Source organism: Callorhinus ursinus, unplaced genomic scaffold, assembly GCF_003265705.2.
Source record: "Callorhinus ursinus isolate GAN/ISIS: 27379988/994484 unplaced genomic scaffold, GSC_fseal_2.0 scaffold13, whole genome shotgun sequence".
NCBI classification, from domain to species: domain Eukaryota; kingdom Metazoa; phylum Chordata; class Mammalia; order Carnivora; family Otariidae; genus Callorhinus; species Callorhinus ursinus.
The window spans coordinates 38,705,465-38,730,204 of NW_027397075.1; the positions used below are offsets into that span (position 1 = coordinate 38,705,465).

The following is a 24,740-nucleotide window of genomic DNA, read 5'->3' on the forward strand; positions in this document are numbered from 1 at the left end:
AAAATCCACTGATCTTCTTTCAGGAAGACCCGTAGCTAGTTTTTAAAAATTTGCAGTGACTTAGCCATGATAAATAATTAGATGCACTGGTCTATTAAAAGCCATGAGTCAGACTACACGATTAAATGGAAGCACATTTAATCATCTACAGAAGCACCCTTCACTATTTCTTGGTATGACACTTTGTAGGAAGTTCTCAAAAGCTAAGAGAATAAAGTACCTTAGTTTAATGCATCTTAACTGTTTAAAGGAAGTGAATACTTGATAATGTTACTCAAATTTAAGTAACTTTAAAACTTGTATTGATTGTTAATTATGCAAGTAACATAAAAATTTAAACAAAAAAGTATTATAATAAGAAAAGGTCCTCTTGATTTATTACCCCTAATGTGAGTCTTCTATCTAGACATCTCACCATTGTAAGTTTGGTTTGTATTCTTCAACATGTTTTTTTCTAAACATTTTCACTCTTAAACGTCTTCCCAAAAGAATCTAGTTTGTAAATGGTATTGCTTTCTTCTACTTCTCTTTTCACTTAGCAATAGCTGTAGAGATATTTTTGGTACCTACAGCTTGATCTTACTCTTTTTAATTGCTGCACAGTATTTCACAATACGACTATGCTGTAAGTTTTCTACCCATCTCCTAATGTTGGGTATTAGGCAGTTTTCACTTTTCTGCCACCACAGTGTTTTAGGAATATTACCTACTGTGGTACAAGCCCTCCTGTGGATCCGCGTGAATTCTTACTTCTCTCTCCTAAATCCTGAAAGTGTATTTGCTGCATTACAGCATAAGGGCATTCAAATTTTAATAGATATCAACAAATTGCCTTACAGAGTACTAATTTACATTCTCTGCAACATAGTATTACATCCTGATTTCCCACACTCTAGCCAACCCTTGACATTGTTCAAACCTTTATATATTTATTTATACACTTATTTATTTGCCAATCTGACCTGATTTTTGTTTATATTCTCCAAATTATTGAGAGTGAGCCTCTTTTTCTTTTTTCTTCCAAGTTTTATTTAAATCCCAGTTAGTTAACATACAGTGTAATATTTGTGTCACATGTAAGATTAAGTGATTCATCACTTACATACAACACCCAGTCCTCATTATAACAAGTGTCTCCCTTAATACCCATCATCCATTTAACCCATCTCCTGGCCCACCTCCCCTCCAGCAACCTTGTTTGTTCTCTATAGTTAAGAGTCAGCTTTATTGTTAGCCTCTCTTTTTTCCCCCTCTATGTTCATCAGTTTTGTTTCCTAAGTTCTACATATGAGTGAAATCATACAGTATTTGTCTTTCTCTGACTGACTTATTTCATTAGCATAATACTCTCTAGAGCATCTTTTAATACATTTATTGCTTAACTACAAATTTTTAAATTGCCAGTTTATATCCTCCATTCATTTTTCTCTTGTCTTTTTTATTGATTTATAAAAAAGTTTGCATACTTTACTTATACATAGTTGCATACTTTATTCTATACAATGCAAATCTTTACTCTTAAGTCTTAGACACCTGCTCTCAAAAACCATAATAATACTTGAACTGTGACCATGCTGTGAAAAATAAGCTCTCAAGAACAATATGAATCACTGCAGCTGTATCAGTGTGGGCAAACCTCAGTAGCCCTTGAACATGAAGTCTGGGAAGTATCTATTGCTCTTCTGTGACTGTTCCTTTTTCTACATTTATAGAACTAGCTTAAGTATTCATCTTGTCATAAAAATTTTCTTTTTTCATAAGTCAAATAGTTCCATGTAAAGGCAAAATTATCTGCATTTGAAGCTTACATTTTTCATTTTTTATTCCAAGCCTTTGGGCAGAGTATTTAGTGTACAGTAAATTTGAGTGCCTCTATGTTTCTACAATAAGTTTCTGGCATTTATAAAGTTCTTATAATTCATAAGAATAAAAGGTATTACAAGACTTTGAGACAAGTTTTTGAATAATATTGTTTTTCCTTCATGTTCATTTAATAATATCTGTGTTTAAAATAATTGAAAGGGAGAAAATCCATAAGCATTTACACATGTATTTCCTATCACTTGGACCCTTGCAACAAATAGAGAAAGGGTACTCACTTGCCATCTTTGAACCAGTGAATAATGGGGAAAGGGGTGCCTTTGACTTGGCATTCGAGGGTGATGTCATGGTTGAGGACAACAGAGACTTCATTTGGGGAGCTGGCACCTATTATGGTGGGTGGGACTTGAACAAAACATTTTATCATGAAAATCTATGACTTCACAAAAAAGTGGGGGGTAGGAAGAGCAGATTATTATTGACTTCTACAGTATTTCAATAAGATTTCAATATTACAAATAAAATAACACACAATAACACTTTTCATATTGCATCTGTGGACCCACCCAAATGCTAAATTTAAATATATGAACACATTCATGAAAGATTCACTAGCAGGACAATTACCTGCAAAAACTAACTCATTTTGAGGAGTGCAAAAGGAGTTGAGAATATAAATGAGCAGTGAAGCTCATATAATGCAATTTATTACTGTTATATATTTTAGATAACAAATGGCATCAACATTAATTTTATAATGTTCAAATTCTACATATTATAACATAGTGCTGTTTGAAGTATATTACCCTTATTTCTTTTAAAGGGCCTCTATGCTACAATTGGATAGAAGACCTGTGAAAATGACTATGCTAGTTTTTCTTCTCAGAATTACTAAAATATTGAAGAATTCTTGTACGCTTCCCTGACTTTGAAATCCTCTCCCTTCATATCATGTTAAGATGTTTGGCCTTCATCTTCAGGGCAATGACCAACAACCAAAGTAGCTCCCTCAGTAGAGGAGGGGTGTGATCAGATTTTTGTTTTAAGACCACATTGGTTGGGGGATGAAGAATGGATTTGAGTGGCAAAGAGTGGATGAAGGGGAGCAGTTCAGAGGTTACTACATTAATTTGGCTTATAAATGATGATACTTTCACAGTTAGAAATGAAAGGAAGTAGATAGTTCAACATTGGATTAGGAAGTAGACTTGACAGGATGTAGATACATTTAAGGAGTTGGGGAGAGGTAGATGGAAAGAATGAGTGCTAGGTTCTAGCAGAAGCAAGTGGGTGGATGGACATGTTTTGCACTGTGATGGGGATCACTGAAGATGACCCCAGATGAACAGATGTTCACTGAGACCTTTCTGTTTGATATGCCCCTAAGACACTGAGTTAAGACACTGTGGAAAAGATGAGATATATATTCTTAGAGCTCAGGGAAGAAGTCTGAGCTGGAAATAAAAATTTGGGAGTCATCAGCACACAGAATTCAAAGTAAATGAATGCCAAGAGAAATAATGCCAATGTGACTAATGATAGAAAAAGATTACTTAGTTTGTTTTTTATAGCCTGTACTTAAATATTATAAGAATAATTTTGGTAGAGGAAATGCAAAGTATTTCAGGCTCTGAGAAGACTAATGAGAGGGATTATTTTTATGCTGAAGCAGCTTAAAAATGGTTATTTGAATGCAGCATCATTCCCAGACTTAGAAACATATGCCCATATGGATGAACAAAATATTGAAAAGGGTGGAAGTCATTTTATCACAAAGTAAACTTTAATTGGCAAATATAATTTCATAAACTAAAATTATAAAACTTTAAATTTATGAGTACCATTAAAATTTTCTAAATGTCTTATATCTCAATTCCTCTACCCACACTCAGAATTTTCCCCTCTTAATTAGGATCAGGGCAGAGGTGATTTAGTTATGAGTTAATCAGAATTGCAGGGAAAGGTGCATTTGCTACTTTTCTCCAGTTCAAGTTACAATCTAGCAGCTTCATGTGTCAAGAGCATTAATGAGTTTTACTCTGCATCATCCTGTATAGTTACTTCCCAGAGAATTTCCTGCCTACCTAATGGGAGAAATCAACAAGAGTAGTAATTTATTATTTTATGCATAAGACAGTACCAAATATTCACAGACATCTCTATGATAAATAATAAAAAACTTAAAATATTCTATAACATATGATTCCGGTTAACCAATATTAAAGACAAAAATAATGAAAGAGTGAAACAAATGATATTTCTCTTTTCAATTTTTTAATCTCTTTGCTCTTTCATAACTGTCAGCTCCATCCTATTATAAGAAACGCATCTGAAAATTGTAGCATTTTTAAAAGACTGTTTCCCTTACCTAACACATCGATGTTAAAATACTTCTGAGAAGTGCCTGCAATATTAACTGCTTTGCAGGAATATCTTCCTGCATCCTCTGGAGTGACTTTGAAGAGCTTTAATATCTTCCCATTGTTCACAATCTGAGTAGTGCTGCTTTCAGTCACCTTCAAAGGCCAAAATGGTCAGTGTTATTTCCAATCCCAATACAAATGCACAATTAGGAATTGATGCAGAAGTTTTATATCATTATTAATAAGAAAGTCACATTTGAATGATTTATTTCAGAGGCAGAGGCAAGGAATTATACATATTCTGATGTCTTCATTTACCTGGATGTCATCTTTGTACCACATAATGATGGGAGAAGGAGTACCTTCAACTTCACAAAAGAGATTGGTCAGCTGATTGACCAACACAGATACGTTTGTTATTTGTTCTTTATCTTTAATTACTGGAGGAACTGCAAAAAGAGGAGTCATGGCTAGATAATTTTGTAATAAATGTTACTTATGACGTTTCTTTACACAGGCCTTTAGAAAGCAAATTCTAAGATATCTGATAGCTAGAAAGGCTGGTCATATTTAAGCACATGCCTTAACATAAAAGGAAAAATCTTGACCAATATATGTATAAATAACTCTTATTAAAGTTTTACTTTAATTAACAGTTCAGAGTTTTGAAGTGAGGATAAAACTTAGGACAAATTTAAGGGAGAAACTAGTTATTCTGTATACCACTCAAAATGTAAACTGCTAGGGTCTTAATGAAGTCATGAGAGGGACTCACTACTTTGCTGATGGAAGTGCACATTGACCAGTGTCTATGGAAGTCAATAACCATGAAATTTTAAAATGAACATAACCTGTGACTGATGCAAAATGACCAATGTACAAATATTTCATTAAAGTGTTACTTATAATAACAAATAATTGGTAACACCTAAATGTTCACCATTAATAGATGAAGGTTAAGGAAATCATGGCATAGCCATACAGTGGGATGCTATATAGGTATAAATAAGAGTTAGGAATAATGAATAATCCCCAAGATAGATATTTTAGTAAAATAGACAAGGTGTAGAGTAATGGATACAATGTTCTTCTATATATATGTACCTTTTTATACACAAAAAGAGGATAAAATATATATTCATATTTCCTTGTTACATATAAAATATCTCTGGGAAAATACACGTACACACACACACACACACACACACACACACACACAAAGTTAAATTTCTTTGCCATTAGGGAGGGTAAGTAGATAGCTTAGCTTAGGTCATAAAACTTTTTGACTATTCTACTACTGAATTTTAAATAAAGTCACAATAAAAAATTACATGAAATTTTAAATCAATCAATTAACCAATGCAATCAGATTATCAATTTCCTTTTGATAACATTCTATTCACATTAATATTAAATAATACTACATTGAAAGAATAACTTACAAATATTAAGACAGAAAATGTCACATATTCAAGTATATGATTTTGGTATTTTATCTATGTTTACCATGGACTTTGAGGTTATATTTTTTTTCTGTGGTTCCAGCTTCATTGACTGCCACACAGATGTAGTCCCCATTGTCAGAGGGTGTAACAGAAGCAATAACCAACAATGTGCCATCTTCCAAAACAGAAATACCAGGCTCTCTGCCCGTCAGCTCCCTACCATTCCATATCCATTTGATGGTTGGTTTGGGGGTCCCTAAACAAGAAATCAGAGTTTTGTGGTATTTTATAATAAAATTAGTAATCATTATTAAATACATTGAGAAGAAACAAAAATTTTGTTATGACTATAATTTGTACTCTAAGGTACTATGCTACTTTCAAGATATTTCTCCTGGCATGAAATTTCAAAGAGATTATGGTATTTAATGCCTCTAATTTCTGATCAGTCTCAAGAGACCTGTGATCTCTACTGTAGACTTCGAGCAAGTTGTCTTTATCAAGACTTTCAGAAGACAGTAAGCAAACCAAAGCATTTTCTTGTGTGAGTTCATGGTAATTAGTGGGGAAAAAACTATATTGATCAAAATGAAGAGTTTGGGGGTAAAAATAAATGAAGAACAAAAAGCAAGAGGCTATCACAGGAATACAACATAAAGATTGCCCAACCAAGTAGAGTCATAAGTGCAGAAGCGATGCTTTATATAGTAGAGATGAGGAAATTTTACTACTAACACATTTGGTGATCTCATGCTGTTAAACAAAGGACAATAGGAACAATTCTTGACTTTTTATACTGAAAAGAAAATTGGGAAAGCAGAGAGCAAGACTGATTTCCTAGATTTATTTATGAATAAGTGGAAATGATGTGCTGATGAGTGGAAGTGATAAAACCATCTTGAAGTATGTAATAGAGCCAAAAGCACATACTGGAAATAAACAAACATTAATTCTATATTAAGAATGTATTTATTTAGCAAACGATGTGTCAGGCACTAGTCTAAGTACTTTCAAAATTTAATTAATACCTATAAAAATAAAAAGAAAGGATATCAAATTAATGTGGTTGCCTGACATTGTTAATAATCTTATATTAAAGGACAATAAAAAATATTAAAGTACTGGCATCCAAGTACTTTAATCCAAGACAATTACAAAAGAATGGCAGAATATATAAAACATGTCGCTAAGGCTAAACTCAAATTGAGTTAAGGACTTATCAAAGTGACTATGAAAGTTGTATTTATGAGGAAAAAAAATAAAACAAAAAGATTGGCCTATTTCATTGTGCTAACAGTAAAAAGCTGACTGATGAGAAAGAGAAGGTGAACGGATGGACTACAGTTTTCTATGTTGTCAAAGAAAAGAAAGGGGTATAATCATTGCTTCATTTCTTCACATGCCACTCATTCCTTTATGCATTTCAATCAGACTTCTCAATGAATGCTTGTTGAGTGAGTAAATGAAAAATTAAACAAGTGAGCAAAAGAAGTTGTATTATCTTTAACTTATAAATGGTGGAACCATCATGTACAAGATGAAATTTGTTGCACAAGACAATGAAAAGGCATGTAGCTACTTTAAATGAACCTAAGAATTATAACCCAGGTGACAATGGAGAACCTAAGAGGTGGTTTTTCAGAGGGTAAAAGGCAAGTCAAAACAGCTGGGAAAAGGGAAGTCTAAGCCAGTGCTGGAGTCTGGGATCCAACAGAGAGCAAAGAGCAACAGTGCTACTGGTAGCGATCCAGAGGCATCGAATACTCATTGCAAATACCTGAACTTAAACCCTCGAAGGGTCTCCTCTCCAGGCCTTGCCTCCCCCCTCACTGCTATGGGGATAGTTACTGATAATTATCTTGATACGTGAAAAGCTTGTTTAAGTTCTCTTGTAATGCTGGTAGAAAAAAACCCATTGGTGAGAGCCACTGTGGAGAGATGCAAAATCTTGCTACAGAAGCAGGAACAGCCATGAGACCCTTCATCTGCTGCTGCCTCCAGGAACAATCGCTAAGAGGCCTTTGTGGGAGCACTGATGGTACCAGCTGCATGGAGGTGACGGAAAGAATACTGTCTGGAATTTGCCAGAACTGCTGTAGACCTGTTTGAGTCACTGTGGATGAAAGCAAACATGAAAAAGAGGACGTTCTGAACCACCTACTGGCATCCAGAGTAAGGCTGATAGTGACAATGCCTCTTTCACATTCCCCTGAGGGAAAACAGTAACAGTTTCCTGCCCGTAAACATGGGGGGATAGAAAGCCCAGAAATTCAGGGAGGTAAAAGGGGTCTGGATAAGCCCCAGAGTGTCAAGTTAGAACCTGAGCTTTAGGATTACCAGTAGAGGGTAAATCTAAGAAAAAGGGTTTCTAGAAGAGCAGTATCCAGAACAAACAGGGGGTTAGTCCTAAATCATACCTCTGAGTGAGATAAATGCAGAAAATTCTGAATAGCTCTAGCTATCACATTTTAAAGAGAAATCCTATCAAAACCGAATGAACTAAGAAGTGACAGGAAGGAGCCTGAATGACTTGGGAAACATAGTAGATAGGGCAAGCTTGGAAGAACAGAAGGCTTTTCCATTGAAGTAAATAAAACACCTGTGAGGGAAAAACACCTATTCAAAGAGCTGTTATTTAAAAGAAGGATTAATGCCCAAATGTTATAACAAGGACTGACAAGCGGATCTTTTCAAAAAGATACTTTGGGTTCAACAGAGAATTCTGAAATAATATAACATTATGCTAATGCCCATACGTCCAAGGACTACACACCTTTTGCAGGACATGGAAATGCAATGCGTTCATTGGCCACTCTTTCTTGGAATGGAGTGTTATATGGAGGTTCTAGGTCTTCTAGTGTAGGTAGTTCTATTAGAAAAATAAATGCATTATCATAGGCTTTCCTTAAGCAATATCAAACTCTCTTGAAGCATCATCAACCAGCTACACTGGTGAACTGCTATCTTTCCTGATTCTTCTCCTAAATATGACACATATTTATAGCTGCCAGACACTTTACTGCAGTACATTTATCAAACTGCTAAAAATAACCGGTCAAATATTTCACTAGAAAAGACAAGTTATAGGGTGCCTGGGTGGCCCAGTCAGTTAAGTGACCGACTCTTGATTTGGGCTCAAGTCATGATCTCAGGGTCATGAGATCAAGCCCTGCCTTGGGGTCTGTGCTCCGCTCAGAGTCTGTTTGGGATTCTCTCTCTCTCTTCTCTCTCTCTCTCTCTCTCAAGTAAATAAAATCTTTGAAGTAGACAACTGCAGGGAGCATCACCCGGTTTTAATTTTCTACATAGTATTTCTCATGACCTGTATTTCTTACTTATCTGCTTACTTTCTGCCTACTCAAAGTAGAACAGCTTATGCCAGCAGGTTGTATAATATACCCCCACCATACACATATTTTTCTGTGCCAAAAATCACCTTGGACTTGTAGTGTTATTTCCGTTTCATCACTGCCTGCTATGTTAGTAGCGACACATGTATATAGGCCGGCATCAGAGAGCATGGCTTGGTCGATGCTTAATGTTCCATCTAAATTGCTAACATGCTGCACTCCGTCAACCAGCAAGGCACTTCCGCCCTTAAACCACGTGATTACAGGAAGAGGCGTCCCTTGAGTGTTGCACGGAACGTCCACTCTTTGACCAACTTGGACTTTCATAAGTTTAGGGCCAGGCTGTATCTTTGGAGGAACTAGACACAATTTTGAGTATTAATAATTCAATTTAAAAAATTCCTTTCTCTTCTCACTTTTAATGCGAACTCCTTACCAAGAGGCAGCATGAGAAAGTGGAACAATCTCAGGATTTGGACCCAGGCTCAGGGGTCCACTTACTAGCTGTGTGATCTAGGGCAAGTCAGTAAATTTCCTGAGGCCTGTTTCCTTGATAATCCAGGCAAAAATAACCTCTTCAATATCAGTACACTGCAAGGATTATGGGCAATAATAAATATAAAATCCCTCATGCCAAACTTGAGGAAAAGGCAAGTGTTTAAAAATGTTAGGTTTCCTTTAATTTATAAATAATTTTAAAGTTTAAAACCCTCTTAAAAGGCAATGATTTCTATAATATAAGGGAGTAAAAGAAAAAGCATTTCTCTTCAGGTACTCCTAGTTTTTGTGGTCTTTGTAGAAGGTTTAGCCAGACAGTAAGAAAAGTTTCTCATAAAAACCTTTGCTAATTTCAGAGAAGAAAATCAAAATCAAGTCTCTATTACTTCTCTTTATCTACCTTCCTTTAGAAATTTAAATGAGATAATTAATTAAAACATTGGCAAGTATTATTCGTTTCCACATACATGCTTTAACACTACAGAATCAATTTGACTCATAAGGATATCATTAGAATTTATGTACCTTACATTGCTAAAAAGCCCCATCCCTCTGTCCATTTTTTAAAACTTAATATTTAACCAATACATTCTAAAGGTTGTAACAACCTTATAATTTTGAGAGGATTGTTATTATCATTTTATGAAAGAGAAAACTAAAGGTAAGAGAGATTAGGTAATATGCCCAAGATACCCTAGAGCTAGGAAATGATGGAACTCTCACTGGATCCCAAATCCCATGGTAAATAGGACACTATTATAGTGATTGATCTGAGAGTGAAATCAGGTCAATGTTATCTGAGAAAATCTTTTCCTGAAATTTGAATATCTGGCACCTACACAATGCCTGACAGAGTATGTACTCACTAAGCATGTGTTGAATAAATAAATATTTGGACAGACTATGGTAAAATTGAGGGAATAAAACAGATTAACTAGAAAGTTTTTAAAAAAGTTAAGCAGTTCCAGGAAGCAGAATGTTTTCAGTTGCTGAATTCTCTGAATATTGAAAATGACCATTCAAATACTAGTAAATTCTTCTTTGAGAACCCACATTCACTTCCACAAAAAGCCATCAGTCTAAACATATTTTCTTTTTTTTACATTGTATCAATAGTTGTCATAAGTGACTGTAGACATTTAGTAAAATGGAGAGCCAAAATTTTAATACTGTTCATTTGAGGAAAAGGGGAAAAGTTGTCTATAGATGGCAAATAAACTTTCCAGAGCAAAGGAAAGAAAAATCACAAGTCTCCAATTTTAGAAAATTTTTCTCTAATTACTCTATATACAATTTAGAGATTAACTATCAAAGAAACTGGTATGACGGATTTTCCTGTGGCCAGTACACAGATATCATATGTCTTCATTTCAAAACTCACCATGGACATTTAATTTAACAGACTGAGTCACGTTCCCAGCTATATTTGTGGCAATGCAAAGATACATCCCACTATCTGAAACGCGGGTCTCAATGATCTTCATTGAACCAGAAGGGAGGAATGTGTGTCTAAAAGAAAGAAACCACATAGTAGACCATAGAACATGAGAATTTAAATATCTCCAATGCAGCTGCACTTCAGTGTGAAATTACTACTCTGCAAGCAGTTTTTGAAACCATTCTCCCATCTATATTATTTATATACACTTTAAAAGTCAGGAATTTTCATAATTATATTGTGTATTTGTATATATTTTGTATTGTGTATATATTCTGTATGACGTTCTGACAACTACAAAATCAGTTTTCTTTTACTTTTAGATCTAACTTAATGACCTGAAATTATCAAAAAATTATATATCTCTCTGCTTTGTTAAGTTGTGACTACACAAAGCAAATATATATTTTAGTAAGTTTTGAACATATTTTGAATACTGTATTGCTTTTTCTGCAATGCTTCATTAAAAAATTTAGTGTGTTAAAATAAAGGCAAAAGAAGGTACATACGTAATTCTCAAAAATTTATTGAATATATTCTTCCTACAGGACAATAATGTAGTTGAGTGAGCCAGATCTACATATAAAAATGTTATTATGTTAATTGTATTGAAATAGCTTTAAGGCGGAGAGGGCCAGAGAGACCTGTTTAATATCGAGATTTCTTATAAGCCTAGGAAAAAGAAAGTTGTTCTACTGGCCCTGAGACAGAAAAATGAATAAATAGTTAAGGACAGAATTCCCCCCAAAAGAAATAAGCATATAGGAGAATCCAACATATAATACGCAATAACAGAGGTGATATTACAAAGAGCAAGGAAAGGGGTGATTATTCCAAAAATGATGTTGGGCAACAGGTTCCCCACATGGGAAAAATAAATAAATAACTAAAAATAGAGCACTACCCATACTAGACACAACATAAAAATTCAGATGGATTAAGGTCCGTAATGTGAAAAACAAACTTAAAATAGTAGAATAGAACACTGGTGGCCATGTTAATATCTTTCATAAAGTACAAGTTTTAAAAACAGATTAATACACCGAGCTACAAAAAAAAATGTAAAATTCTGTATAATCAGACATCACACATTAAAAGCCTTGCAGTGGTCTGAGAAAAGATATTTTCAACACATACAACAAAAGACTGTTATTAAGAATACAGACCCAATTTCTATATTCAACTAGAAAAAGACAAGCAAGTCACCAGAAATCTGTGCAGCAGGCTTAAAGAGAGGCAAGTCACAGATGACACAAATGCCAACAAACAGGTAAAAGCATTCTGGGCTCCCTGGAAGTCAGTCACATGAAAACTCAGATAGTTGCAAGATACCATTTCACACCCATCTGAACAACAAAAATGTTTAAGTCCATCAACATCATGCATTGATGATAACGGGGAAGTAGGTACACCTATATTGTAATGGGAGAAAGGTAAACCAGTAGTGCCTCTTTGGACAGCAATTTAGCATTGTCTACAAAGCTGAAAGTAGGAATTCATCCTGACCAGAAACTGTAGCTCTAGGTACCAGTCCTAAAGAAATTCATGCATGTGTATATAGAGAGACATACATAACGATATTCACTAAAAAGCCTTGTTTGTAAAACTAAAAATCCAAAACCAAACCAAAGAGAAACAAACAAAACCCTGAATGTCCATACACTGGGAAATGTACACACAAAATGTAGAACATGTATATGGTAGTTAAAAATGAATAAATGAAAAAATGTGGACTTAAAAAAACAAGCAGAATAATATTTAATATGTTACACAGCAAATTGAAAACAGACACAAAAAGCAAAAGTAAAAACACAGAAAACAAGAGCCCTCTACAGTTTTAGAATGGATGCATAGAAAGCACATGAATTCTGTGGCAGTATTTGGCCCTGGGAAGGGAGAAAAGAGAATGGGGAGGAAAACAAGGAAACTTCAACTGTATCTGTAATACGGTATTTCTTTCATTTAAAATATCCAAAGCAAATATTTTTCAAAGAAATAGTAAGCTTATGTAGTTCTTAATTGTCTTTCTTACCCTCGCCAGGGGTGGGACACTACAGTAGCATGAACATATAGCTTCATAACTATACATCAGTAAGTTTAACAGAGCTGGAAACTATAATTCTTATTCCACCATTTACTTCTGGCATGATATTGAGTTAAAATAGTAATTGTTACTATTCCTTGAGAACTAGAGACAGGGGGTGTGGAATATACATTATCTTATATAATCCTTTTGCGCAAATATTAACTCCATTTTATAAACAAGAAATCTAAGGTTTGGAGGGCCACTGAAAAAAATTGCCAAAAGTTTCAGGCAAGCTTTAAGTGGTGGAGGTAAATTTAACCTTGTACCTGCATGGCAACAAAGGTGGTACCTTCAAGGCTCTGGCATTCTGCTTTCCGTGTCACTTAGCCTATCAAATGTATTGTCTCAGTGGGCCTTTAGAAGTCTAAGGGTTTAATCAAGAAAATTTTTACAAAACCATCTAACGGAAGTCAAGTCTTAGACATTAGAGTACTTACTGTGTTTTACTGCTCCTGTGGGATTAATAAGATTCTATGTGTCCTATACACACAAATATGCTCCATTTCAATAACTACCTTGTATATGCACCTGTGGGAATTTATGTCAAAGTTGGGTATTGGCATTCCCGATATTAAAGAGTGATTTAGAAAGTATACATATATTTTCTGTAGGCTCAGATATATGTGTGAATTATCCCAAATTTAAAAGTTATTTTTTGAAATCTGAAAACCTGAATAGGTACACCCACCTGCCCTAAGAGATTCTGTTTTCGCATGTTGCAGTTCATCCCAGATCCCCTACCTTGGAGAGAATGGAGAGATGAGCTGGGTCTCTTTGGCCCAGGTAATGATGGGTGGGGGTAAGCTCTTTACTTCACATGGGAGTGTCACCTCTTCCCCTGCAAGGACGGAGATCTCAACAGGCTTATCCTGGGACAGTCCTCGTTGATCTCCAAACACTCTGGGCTTTACTAAAATAAACACAGGTTTTGGAAGGGAAATAGTACATTGAAAACACTTAACTTACATTCAAATGTGGACTATTAATATTCTTTAAAAATGTACAAAAAGATGCTGCTGTCTATTCCAAAGTTTCAGGGCATATCGAATACTTTCCACTGATACATTTATAGCGAGAGCTGAAAGGAAAATGACCAGAAAGTTTCCCTTTTTAGTTCTTCCTTTTGTAATATAATGAAGAGGTCAGCTGAAATGCCCTTTCAGAGTCTGCCATTTGTACAAGGAACCCCTCAAGGCAGAGTGCTCACCAAGACATAGCTGAGGTTTGGCTTTGCTAGGGGTTTTAACTAACTGGTGTTTCTGAAGCTGGTTGGGTGCAATAAGCATACTCCTCAGGAAAACACCATAAAATTTTTCCGAATAGCTATACAATTACTCTCCCTTTAAATAAGAATCTCAGTAGAGGAGATGTTGGTTGGCAGTAAAAATGCGTTTTTGCAAAATGCAGTTCACATTAGGAGAACAGCCCCTTGTAATATGATTTGGGAGAGAAATGTGAGTTTTGGCGCTGGCAGACAGTGTCAAAGAAAAACATTCCTCCGGGGGCTCTCACCGTAGACGGTCAGCTGCACTTTCCTTTTGGCGTAGCCAGCTGCATTGGTGGCAGTGCAGACATACTCCCCGCTCTCTTCACCCCCAGGTGACACCACATACAAACTTCCGTCAGCCCCTGCGGAAAACTTAGCACTGCTGGTGGAAATCAGCTCCCCTTTCTGCAAAACACAACAAAGAGTGTTTTTTAAGATAATAAAGGAGTGACTTCACGTCTGGAAAAGGAAGAGAGGAAGAAAAAGATCTCCATGGGGGGAACATACGAGATTAAAAAAAATGCTAATTTGAAGTAAGTTATTTACACGAAAAATTAAGCAAATAAAGCAAAGGCGGTATTTCTTCATACTGAACCATGTCCCCTTTGTTCCAGAGCTACTTAAAAATGGAGGGAATAATGGTAATAGTAATGAATGGGACAGTTGATTATGTTAGGCACGCACTGTTGCTTTGAGCACTTCACATGAATTAACTATTTTCACATTCAAAACAATTATATGAGTAGGAACTACCATAATCACCATTTTATAGATGAAAATATTAAAGCTTGGGGATGACGTGGAGTAACAGTCAGTCTGTGGTAGAGCTGGGACTTGAACCCTGGCAGTCAGGCTCTGGACCCCAAACTCTTTTTTTTTTTTTAAGATTTTATTTATTTATTTGAGAGAGAGAGAGAGAATGAGAGATAGAGAGCACAAGAGGGAAGAAGGTCAGAGGGAGAAGCAGACTCCCCGCTGAGCAGGGAGCCCGACGTGGGACCCAATCCCGGGACCCCAGGATCATGACCTGAGCCGAAGGCAGTCGCTTAACCAACTGAGCCACCCAGGCGCCCTGGACCCCAAACTCTTAACCTCTGTGCTTTATCACAGCACAAAGGCCACTCTGGCCTTTCATTTTTACATTTTCCTAAAATGCATTAAACTTCTATACAGTACCAGACGCTACAGCACTGGATTTTTGTGTCCAGAATGCAGAAATCTTAACCTTTTTATTTAACTTACAGATGTCAGCACCAATTTTATATTTCAGAGCTTTTTAGATATATAAACTTATATGGTATTTACCATACATACATACATACATGTATTTACCATACATACTTGGGATGTAGTACTAATTATACAAATGCCATATTTTGTTATTATGCCATCATTTCATATTACTTACAGCTGCCAGATTTAAATTAATTTACAGAAAATATATGCTGTTTTCACAACTGTTCAAAGATGAAAAGGACTTCCTTAGGAAATGGGTTTTTCCTCACTGCAAGAATACAAGTAGAGGCCAGACAACTTCACGATAGGGACACAGAGGGAAATAAATGAGTTCTGTGTATGTCTTATTTTGGCTTCCTAAGAGAAGAGGGTCTTAGACAAAGATTTGGGGGCAAGAAGTTTAGTGGGGAAAGTAATCCCCAGAGGCTCAAGCAGGTGGGTGGGAGAGTGAGGCACAGAAGGAAGGAAAGTTAAAAAGGATTTCAGTGCTCTTGTTTCCTCTGTGGCTGGGCTGATAAGCTTCCATGTGCTGAGGATCCTTTGAGAAACCATGTAGAAGCAACTCAGAAAGACATATTCTTCTGATGGATGAGAAGCAGGTCATTTACATAGGATACCTGCCCCCCACAGGCGTTACTGCCCCTACACTTCCTGACTACCCAAGAACAGGCTGAGTGGCCTTATGGGACTTTGGAGACAAAGTCCTGAGTCCAAAAAACCAGAGAGGCACACACATGAAGTGGGAGGGACTCTGGCAGAGTGCATGGAGCTGTCCACCGGAGCTGCGCTGAAATCACAAGGGCTGCAGGGATGTGGCAAGGGTAAAAAAGGATCTGCTACAAACATGCAAAGTATTTAGAAAAGCTCCTGGTGTGCAGAAGGTGTTATGTTGTGTTCACTGTTGTGTTGCTAATGTTAACTCCAGCATCAGGTAGGTGACTGCACTAGGGACATTTTAAGGCCCCTTCCACGTGGTATGACTGCATGGGTTTTCCTTTTTATAAAATTCTGTGGTATAGTCACAAGTCCCATGTAGGATGAAAAATATTCAAACATTGTTGTGATAACATGTAACATTAACAAACACCACTTGGTAGGTCATTTACCTTGGACCAGATAATAGATGGCTTGGGAATTCCACTTGCTTTGCATGGTAGAGTTACTGGAATGCCTTCAATTGTGCTGAGTACCTGCTGCCCATGCTGAATGGTTGGCAGAACTGAAAAAAGGATGCAATACTCAGAATCTGAGCATCTGTTGTTCCGTTTAGCCTCGTATGTTTTAAAGTTGCACGTTTTTAGGATAGACTATGTATTTGTAAAAACTAGCTAAGACAGTATTTTCTGATAGAAATGTAGGGTAACATGTAAGTAACTGTAATAAAGTAAATACAGTAACTCTAATCTGAAGAATTTAATAAAACTTTAAGTTAAGTAGTACATTATGCATAGCAAGTTAACTTTCCTAACAAAAATAAGACTGAAGAAAATCCATGTTTTCCTGGAAATTCGAGGTAGAATTACATCCTGACAGTTACACATTTAACCAGACCTTTCATCATTGTCCCTTACCCATTAAGCTGCAGTGAGCTGACACAAGCCCACTGTCACAGAAATGGACTGTTTAACTGCTACACATTTAATATCTACCTATTCACAGGAACTACTTAACAAGTTACTAAATTTAACCTAGAAATAAGGATATGTTTTCTTAAAAGAAATTCAACAATAAAATTTGCAAGGCCTTAGGTGTTTACATTTAAAAGACTAAAATACCAGAATCTAAGTCAGTAGTTTTCACTAAGAAGAATAACATACCTTTTGACTTTAGAAAGCAACTGAAGAATTAACATTATATGAGCAGAAGCAAAAGGAAAAGGAAGACTTAATGATTATATTCTGTGCATATCTCAATGAATCATAGGCAACTAGCATATGAAAAATTATCAATACTCAATGTTCTCAAAATAATGAATTTGATTAACAAAGTTCCCAACATGAAAGTTCTTAACATAGTGCAAGGAACACAATACAAGCCCGATATATACCAGGCGTTTCTTTTCCCTCCCCTGGAAAGATGACTGGAATGGCTTCCTAGGGTTCATGCACTCACTGAGTCTCTTGCTTTGGAGACAAATTTCTCTAGAATTATCACAGCTACCTGGGAGGAGAAGTTTGCCAGAACAAGAGATACCAGAGACTTCCATTTATAAGCTTCCCTGGAAAGCTTAGCTTTGCTACACCCTGGTATTTTCCTAAGGCTAGGTTTATTCTTTAGATAATTTTTCTTAAAAAAAAAAATTGGCCAAAAATCCCAGATACTCTACATCAGGCTACTCTCTAAAGCAACATATTTAATTTCCAGAATCATCATGGAAGAGTCAACTCTCAACTCTACTGTAATTTTGTGGCTACATTCAATAAGCCATTTTCTTAAATGCATATTGAGTTTGACAGCTATTCGGGAAAGTGGCAAGTTTAGGCATTTTCAAATCTGATGACATCTGTCTGTGGAAAAGCTGTTTCTTTCCAGATTGTCCACCTACATAAATCAAGATGACAAGTGAGTGGTTTGCCATTTTAATTTACGTTTTTATTTGCATGCATTAATTCATCCTTTTAAAAACTGGTCATTGAGAGCTTTTAATGAGTATCCTTAAAAGTGGAGAGGCAGGGGGCCCCTGGGGGGGCTCAGTCATTAAGCGTCTGCCTTCGGCTCAGGTCATGATCTCAGGGTCCTGGGATCAATCCCCGCATTGGGCTCCCTGCTCCGTGGGAGGCCTGCTTCTCCCTCTCCCACTCCCCCTGCTTGTATTCCCTCTCTTGCTGTGTCTCTCTCTCTCTCAAATAAATAAAATCTTAAAAAAAAAAAAGTGGCAAGGCAGAGTCATGAAGGAATGGCAGCGCTAATTAACGTGCATACGGAGGTACAGAAAACCTGTGATACTGGATCATATCATATCCAACTCAAAAACTCATCTGTCAGCTGAATGGTTGCTCGATTTAGTTCCTGTCAAACGTCTGGGTTGATTTTTTTAACCTTAGTAACTAAATCAGTTACTCATTTTGGACTAAGATGGATGAAACGATGTCTTTTTAGCTTTTAATTGTCAACATTTAGTGCATCATGATAAACCGCATCACCAGTTCATCTCCTCGCTCCTCTGATCTGGCTAACATCCCAGCTAATCACATCACCCTTTCACTCAAGTAAAAATTAGCCTCAGAAACTTTCTCAACACAATATTCTATGGAGGTGACATGATTATATTTCTATACTAGATTCTCAAGCCAGTCCATAAGCACCCTCCAGGAAATCAATGGACTGATTTTTTCTAAAAGTAAACACAACTGTATTCAATCTGGCATTATGCATTTATTCTTTTAGACAATAACTTAGTATTACTTTAATATATCTTTAAAATAGTATTTCTTCAAGAATATTCATGCGATGTTGGTGGGGGCTGGTGTAAGATTGAGAGAGGCAGAAGAGACTATTTACAATGAGACACAGACATTAAAAAAAAGAAGATGGTCTGCAACCACTGACAATTTCAACAGACCAAGCAAAATGTGGAAATTACTGGATTCTCCAACTCATGTCCTAAAAAAAGGATGAATTTACTAAAAACAAATGTTCTGTGTTACTTTCATCTCTGTACACAGAACTATTTTTTAATACCACACTTAAAACAATGTTGCAAAGTCTTTAAAGAAAATATACAAAAAAAACTTGTGACAATTTCTTAAACTATGAAGGTGTCACTTGTTTATTGAGATGTAAAAAGTTCGTGACTGTTAGTCACGAATGGAAAAAGATAGCTTTTGGATTTTCTTATTTGTGACCTTTTAAGTTATCTAACATGCAAAAAGATTGTTTGGAGCACATGAGGTGGCCTTTAGAAAAGTTTAGGTCATTTCTAGCTAACACACAAAGGGGTCATTAGTAGAATATGCTTGTTGCACAATCCAAAAAGAAAAGGCAATTTGGATGGAATAATAAGTTCAGCTTGCCTGAAATTAAAATGTATTTTTAAAACTAACTCTTTGAGAACTGAGTTCACTTTTATCAATTAAGAAACCACTTACAAAAGCCCTTGGCCAGACTCAGCTGGTAACTCCCAATAAAGCCTTTTTATGTATGTAGGAAAGGGAATTCTGGAAACAGCCTTAACAATGTAAATAGTGTTCAAGAAATAAGGCTTTTTGTTCAGAATAACAATTAGGAAAAAAGTCTATTTCTTACAACTAGAAGACAGAGTGATTTGATTTAGAGACATAAACCTAGCTTTGAACATGGTTTGGAAAGAATTACAATGGGTGTGTCTCTTACCATGCACATCCAGAGTGGTAGTTTTGTTAATGGTTCCAGCAACATTACTGGCCACACAAGTATATTTGCCTCCATCCTGAAGGCGAACTCTTTCAATATGGAGACTCCCATCACTGCGTACAGTGATGTAAGGATTTTGGACCAACTTAAAGAAAAAAAAAGTCATATTTAATTTAAAAGGTAATCTTTCCTAAGCCAAAACCAGATTTGTTTTTTTTTTCCCCAACTGGGTTATTAAATGTCTTATAACAAAATATTTTAACAACCTTAAGGGAAAAATGATGAGCATAAAATGTTACCAAGAGTAGAATCAATTATATGTCATCCTGATACACCACCAAAAATTACACCTACTAACATCTGTTGGAGTTATGCACATGCTGGAAAAAGGATGTTTCATGTCAAGTGATGTCTCTGTTTCGTGTCTCTGTGCTTTTTGTTATCACTCAGGACTCAAATTCCACTAGTCATTTTTACTTGTTACTAATTTGTTATTTTCCAAGAAGACTATATTACCACTTGCAAGCTATTTGATATTTTTATTTTGGCAAATAGACATTCATTCAAGTTGAGAGAATGTGATTCATCTCAACACTCACCCTTTTCAGTGAAAGATACAAATATTAGAGGCAATATATGATATAGGAACTGTGTCAGAGAAGGTTGGCAATATTTTCTGTTAAAAATGATACTCTAATTGTGCCATTTATGCATTTTGTTCAGTCACAGAATACCTTAGTGCTCAAACAGTATCATCCTTTGTTATAAGGGCATTTAATTATTGAGTGAGGTCTACTAATTTTCCTCAGGATTTTATGCAAATATGTACAATTTTACATTTTATTCCATGGAGTCAATTCACTTCTAATTGGCATTCAAAAAGAAAGCAAGTCTAACTACCCTGGAAAATGGAAGGAAAAGTGCTCTTAACTAGATAAAAATTTATTGCCAGAGATAGCATGTTTGCAAAAAATTCCATAGAACTGTGAAAATTTTTTCACATCCTTTCATAATCCAAAGTTATATACTGAAAAACAATGACACAAAATAGATCCACATTTTTAAATAGTTCATGATAAAAGATACAATGTTTGAAATTAATAATAAAGATTAATAAATGGAAGAATTTTATGAAATAATATTTATTACATCCTACAGAGAGGATATAAAAATATTTAAATGCTATAAAAATAATTTTCTATTTGCTTCAGTTTTTACATATTCTGAAGAGTTTATTAGTTGCACTGAATTTAATGCAAAACTATAAAAATCACCTATTTCTCCATCTTATTAATTCTGAAATAATATAAACAGCATAAACATGTTAATACTGAAAAAAAGTTTTTCTTTTGTATTTTTGTATATTTATTAAATTGAAATTTTAATGGTTGGAATAAATTGCCTCTTATGCAAGAAAATTAGAAATGTGAATGCATGGATTTAAAATGTTCTTACCATGGCTGAATTCTTAAGCCACCGACGTTCTGGAATGGGATTTCCAGCCAACAGAGCACAAGGCAAAGTAAGCTGCTGTCCTTCAATGACACTGGTCACTGAAGGGCTGATTCCAATGAGTGGAGCAACTAAGTCAGAGAGAACCAGGTATTATCAACTCTATCTTCCCCAAAAGGAAGACAAACATCCTTATAGGTCAAGATTATGCTCTTTAAAAAATTGAATTTTCAAGAACAAGATTTTTAAATATAAATGGGTTTGAATTGGAAGACAGAGATAAAAGACCCTTCTAAGCAGAGGGAATGGCAAGAGGGCAGATAATAGTTTGGAGCAGAGAAAGTAAAAAAGAATTCCTCTACGGCATGGAAGGCCAGAGATATCAAGCCAAGAAATGTGCAATGTATGCAATGGACAAATGGAAAGGGACTAAGAGCACTTATCAATTAAAAAAGTGGGATCATCAGAACCATTCTCAGGAAATACTAATCTGGAAACTGTGACTAAGACTTACTGGAGAAGGGAAAAACCAGAAGGGATAAGATCAATTTGGAGGCTACGAGAACAGCTCAAGCAAATAAAATGAGGTGAACTCTCTTAGATGGAAAAATGTTCTTTTCTAGGAATTAATTAATAAATTTAACACAAATCAAGGCAAAATCCCTAGATATCCGGTTTGGAAAATTTAAATATATGTAGATGAATAAAGGGAGATATAGAAAGAAAATTTTATAAATGCATATTAATGAGAAACAGGCACTGACAGATCTAAAAATCACATTAAATGCTGTAATAATTCAGACAATGTAATACTAATGCATAAATAGAATTCCAAGGAATAGACATAGGAATATAAATTTAACATGTGACCAAATGGGTATTTTAATAAGTGGGAAGAGAATATTCAATAAAAGATATTGAAACATATGTCCTACCACTTGGAAATAAATGATATTGTATCCTTACCTCTTACTATATCCAAAAATAATTTCATGTGCCATGACTCTAATATGTGTATGTATGTATTTAGATTTAGATTTAAATCAATTTATTCAAGTTGACCTTCATTTCTTCAAATGGAAGATAAGGAACTTAGAGCAGATGATCTGTTAGGTTATTTCCAGTTCTAATATCCCATGAAATATGAAATAGGGTGGGAGACAGAAGGCTAATTTAGTAGTCAAATATTTACCTGTTGTTTTTTTGTTTAAAGTGGCAAAGGCAAGAGATGATGTAGTAAAAGAAGTCTGATGACTTGGAAGAGCATGATATGTAAGCACTTAATTGATCTTACCAAGTCCTGTCACTGTTATTGTTGCCTGGGACTGGATCTTTCCAAACTGGTTTTCAGCTTCACAAATATAGGTTCCTTTATCATTTGCCCATAAATCTAAACAGAAGAGATCGTTTACTCATTTAATACCATCGATGAAGCTTAACTACGTGCCAGGCACTGTGTTGAGATTTGTGGGTGGAAAATGTGTGGGTACTGTCTTCTGGTAGTTCCCATTCTATGGGAGGAGACATACGTAAAAACCAACAATCATACCACAGTGTGATAAATGCTGTAATATGCATTTCAAACAAAGCTGTGGGAGCACAGAGACAGAAGAGACTGACAGCATGTAGAGGACTTAGGGGAGAAGTCGCAGAGCAGGTAGGATACAAGCTGTACCTTAAATAGCAGGTAGAATAGGGGAAGGGCAGTCCAAGCCCAACAGGCTGCAAAGACAAAAGCATAACTTGAAAAATCAAGGTCTGTTCAAAGAATGGAAAGCTGCACTACCAATGTATCTTGCAGTACCCCCCTGGGGGCATTTTGAAGGCTTGCAAGAGAGTTTTTTTTTTTTTTTTTTTTAGTTGGCCCAATGACTGGGGGAGTATATCAGCACTCAGTGGGCAAAAACTGGGGAGGCCATGCAGGGGGCAGATTCATGAAAGGAACAATTAGCCCAAGTCCAGTAAGACTTTTGAAGACTCCACTGGAAATTCATGGATTTGATGACTTTGTTTATAATTATATGGTAATTATATTTATCAGTCTACATTTGAGCTGTCAAATTCATGGTAATGTACCTAAACATGTATGTACATTATGTAGACATTGCCAGGGTATTTGCCTATTGAAATACCTATTGTTTCAATAAAAATTACTTTATTTTCCTTTGTACTACATTTTAGGTATTAAAATAGTTTTTACTATGTAGGTAGATCAAAAATATAGACTTTGTTTCAGGATAGTAAAGAGGATATTACAAAATATTTTTAATTAAGGAGGGCATTAGGAGGATCAGGACGAAGACTACTAGGTTAAAGGTTGCGTGGATACAGTCAGGAGACAAGCTAAAGACAGTCTGGTGCCTTGTAAAGAGTGTGGTTTGTCTTGTGAGCAATAGGGGAGGCAACAGAAGATTTTAAATAGGGAAATGACTGTAATCTTTGCAAATATCTTAACTAAATAAGCACAGTGTTATCTACTGACAAGATTTGACAGAGAAAAACGTAGCTTTCCATTTTAAACAGTTCCATATTCTCTCAGATAAAGAGCAGTGACAAAGCTTCTACTCCTCTGTTAACCTTTTGCATGTAACTGCAGGACTGCATCTGGTAAACTCAGGCAGTGTCCACTCTCAACGACAGCAAACTCTCACTTGCAAAGGAAAATTCAGCAAATCATCTGGTTAATAAAGCACACACTGTCTCTATCCAAGATATTTTTCATATTATCAACTCTTGGACTAATTTGTGTAGACGTACATAACACAACGGAGAACTGTTTCTAATCACTATTTTCCTTCTAGAGAGTTTAATTCGGACACTTGGGCAACCACTTGTCAATACATCATTTTATTCTTCCCTTTTTACATCTGATTTGTTTCAGGTCCAATTTGTTTCCTGTTGGGCTTTTCTCATCACTACTATCACCCCACCTGCATAACTCTGTGAGCCTCCCCATTTTCCTTCTCATCTTCCCATCTTGCAGAGGGGTTGTTCTGAAATAGTATTTCATGTGCCTTTTCCCCCGCAGTGACGCTTGGAGGGTTATTTTCTACCTCATCAAAAGCATTTCTTCACCTGCATATTCCAGGTCCTGCACAATCTGACCCAGCAGGTACCTTTGTGGCCACCTCTTAGATGGTGGGTTGTAAAATGCCTGAGTGAGGGACCCCACGTATGACTTCTGTCTTCACCACAGAGTCTGGCCCTGAGCTGAATGCTAAAGCACTTATAATTACTTTAATTTGTATTTGGAAGTTTAAGTGGCTAATGGATGTTTAATATTTAGTAAACATGGAAATCAGTTATTGGAGACTTGCTACAAAATAACCCCAAAGATGCAATTACTCTTTAAAAACCAGTCAATCGGCTAAATGATTTTATCACTCTAGTGCCATTATTCAAACATTCTAAACATCATCTTTAAAAAGTACAAAGTGTTTACAAATATCTGA

General features: G+C 35.7%; 1 protein-coding gene across 1 annotated transcript in view; it reads right to left on the reverse strand.

The window, feature by feature from the left end:
• Positions 1-24,740, reverse strand: part of HMCN1 (hemicentin 1) — a 489,046-nt gene that overhangs the window by 201,548 nt on the left and 262,758 nt on the right. Inside the window, exons 17-29 of the mRNA XM_025877925.2 lie at positions 22,583-22,678; positions 21,292-21,419; positions 19,837-19,981; positions 16,611-16,723; positions 14,514-14,673; positions 13,743-13,911; positions 10,859-10,986; positions 9,066-9,338; positions 8,403-8,498; positions 5,691-5,885; positions 4,503-4,633; positions 4,190-4,337; positions 2,100-2,226 (exon numbers count right to left, since the gene is read on the reverse strand). Of these exons, the coding sequence (XP_025733710.1) occupies positions 2,100-2,226; positions 4,190-4,337; positions 4,503-4,633; positions 5,691-5,885; positions 8,403-8,498; positions 9,066-9,338; positions 10,859-10,986; positions 13,743-13,911; positions 14,514-14,673; positions 16,611-16,723; positions 19,837-19,981; positions 21,292-21,419; positions 22,583-22,678 (1,909 nt within the window). The remainder of the gene's footprint in view (positions 1-2,099; positions 2,227-4,189; positions 4,338-4,502; positions 4,634-5,690; positions 5,886-8,402; positions 8,499-9,065; positions 9,339-10,858; positions 10,987-13,742; positions 13,912-14,513; positions 14,674-16,610; positions 16,724-19,836; positions 19,982-21,291; positions 21,420-22,582; positions 22,679-24,740) is intronic.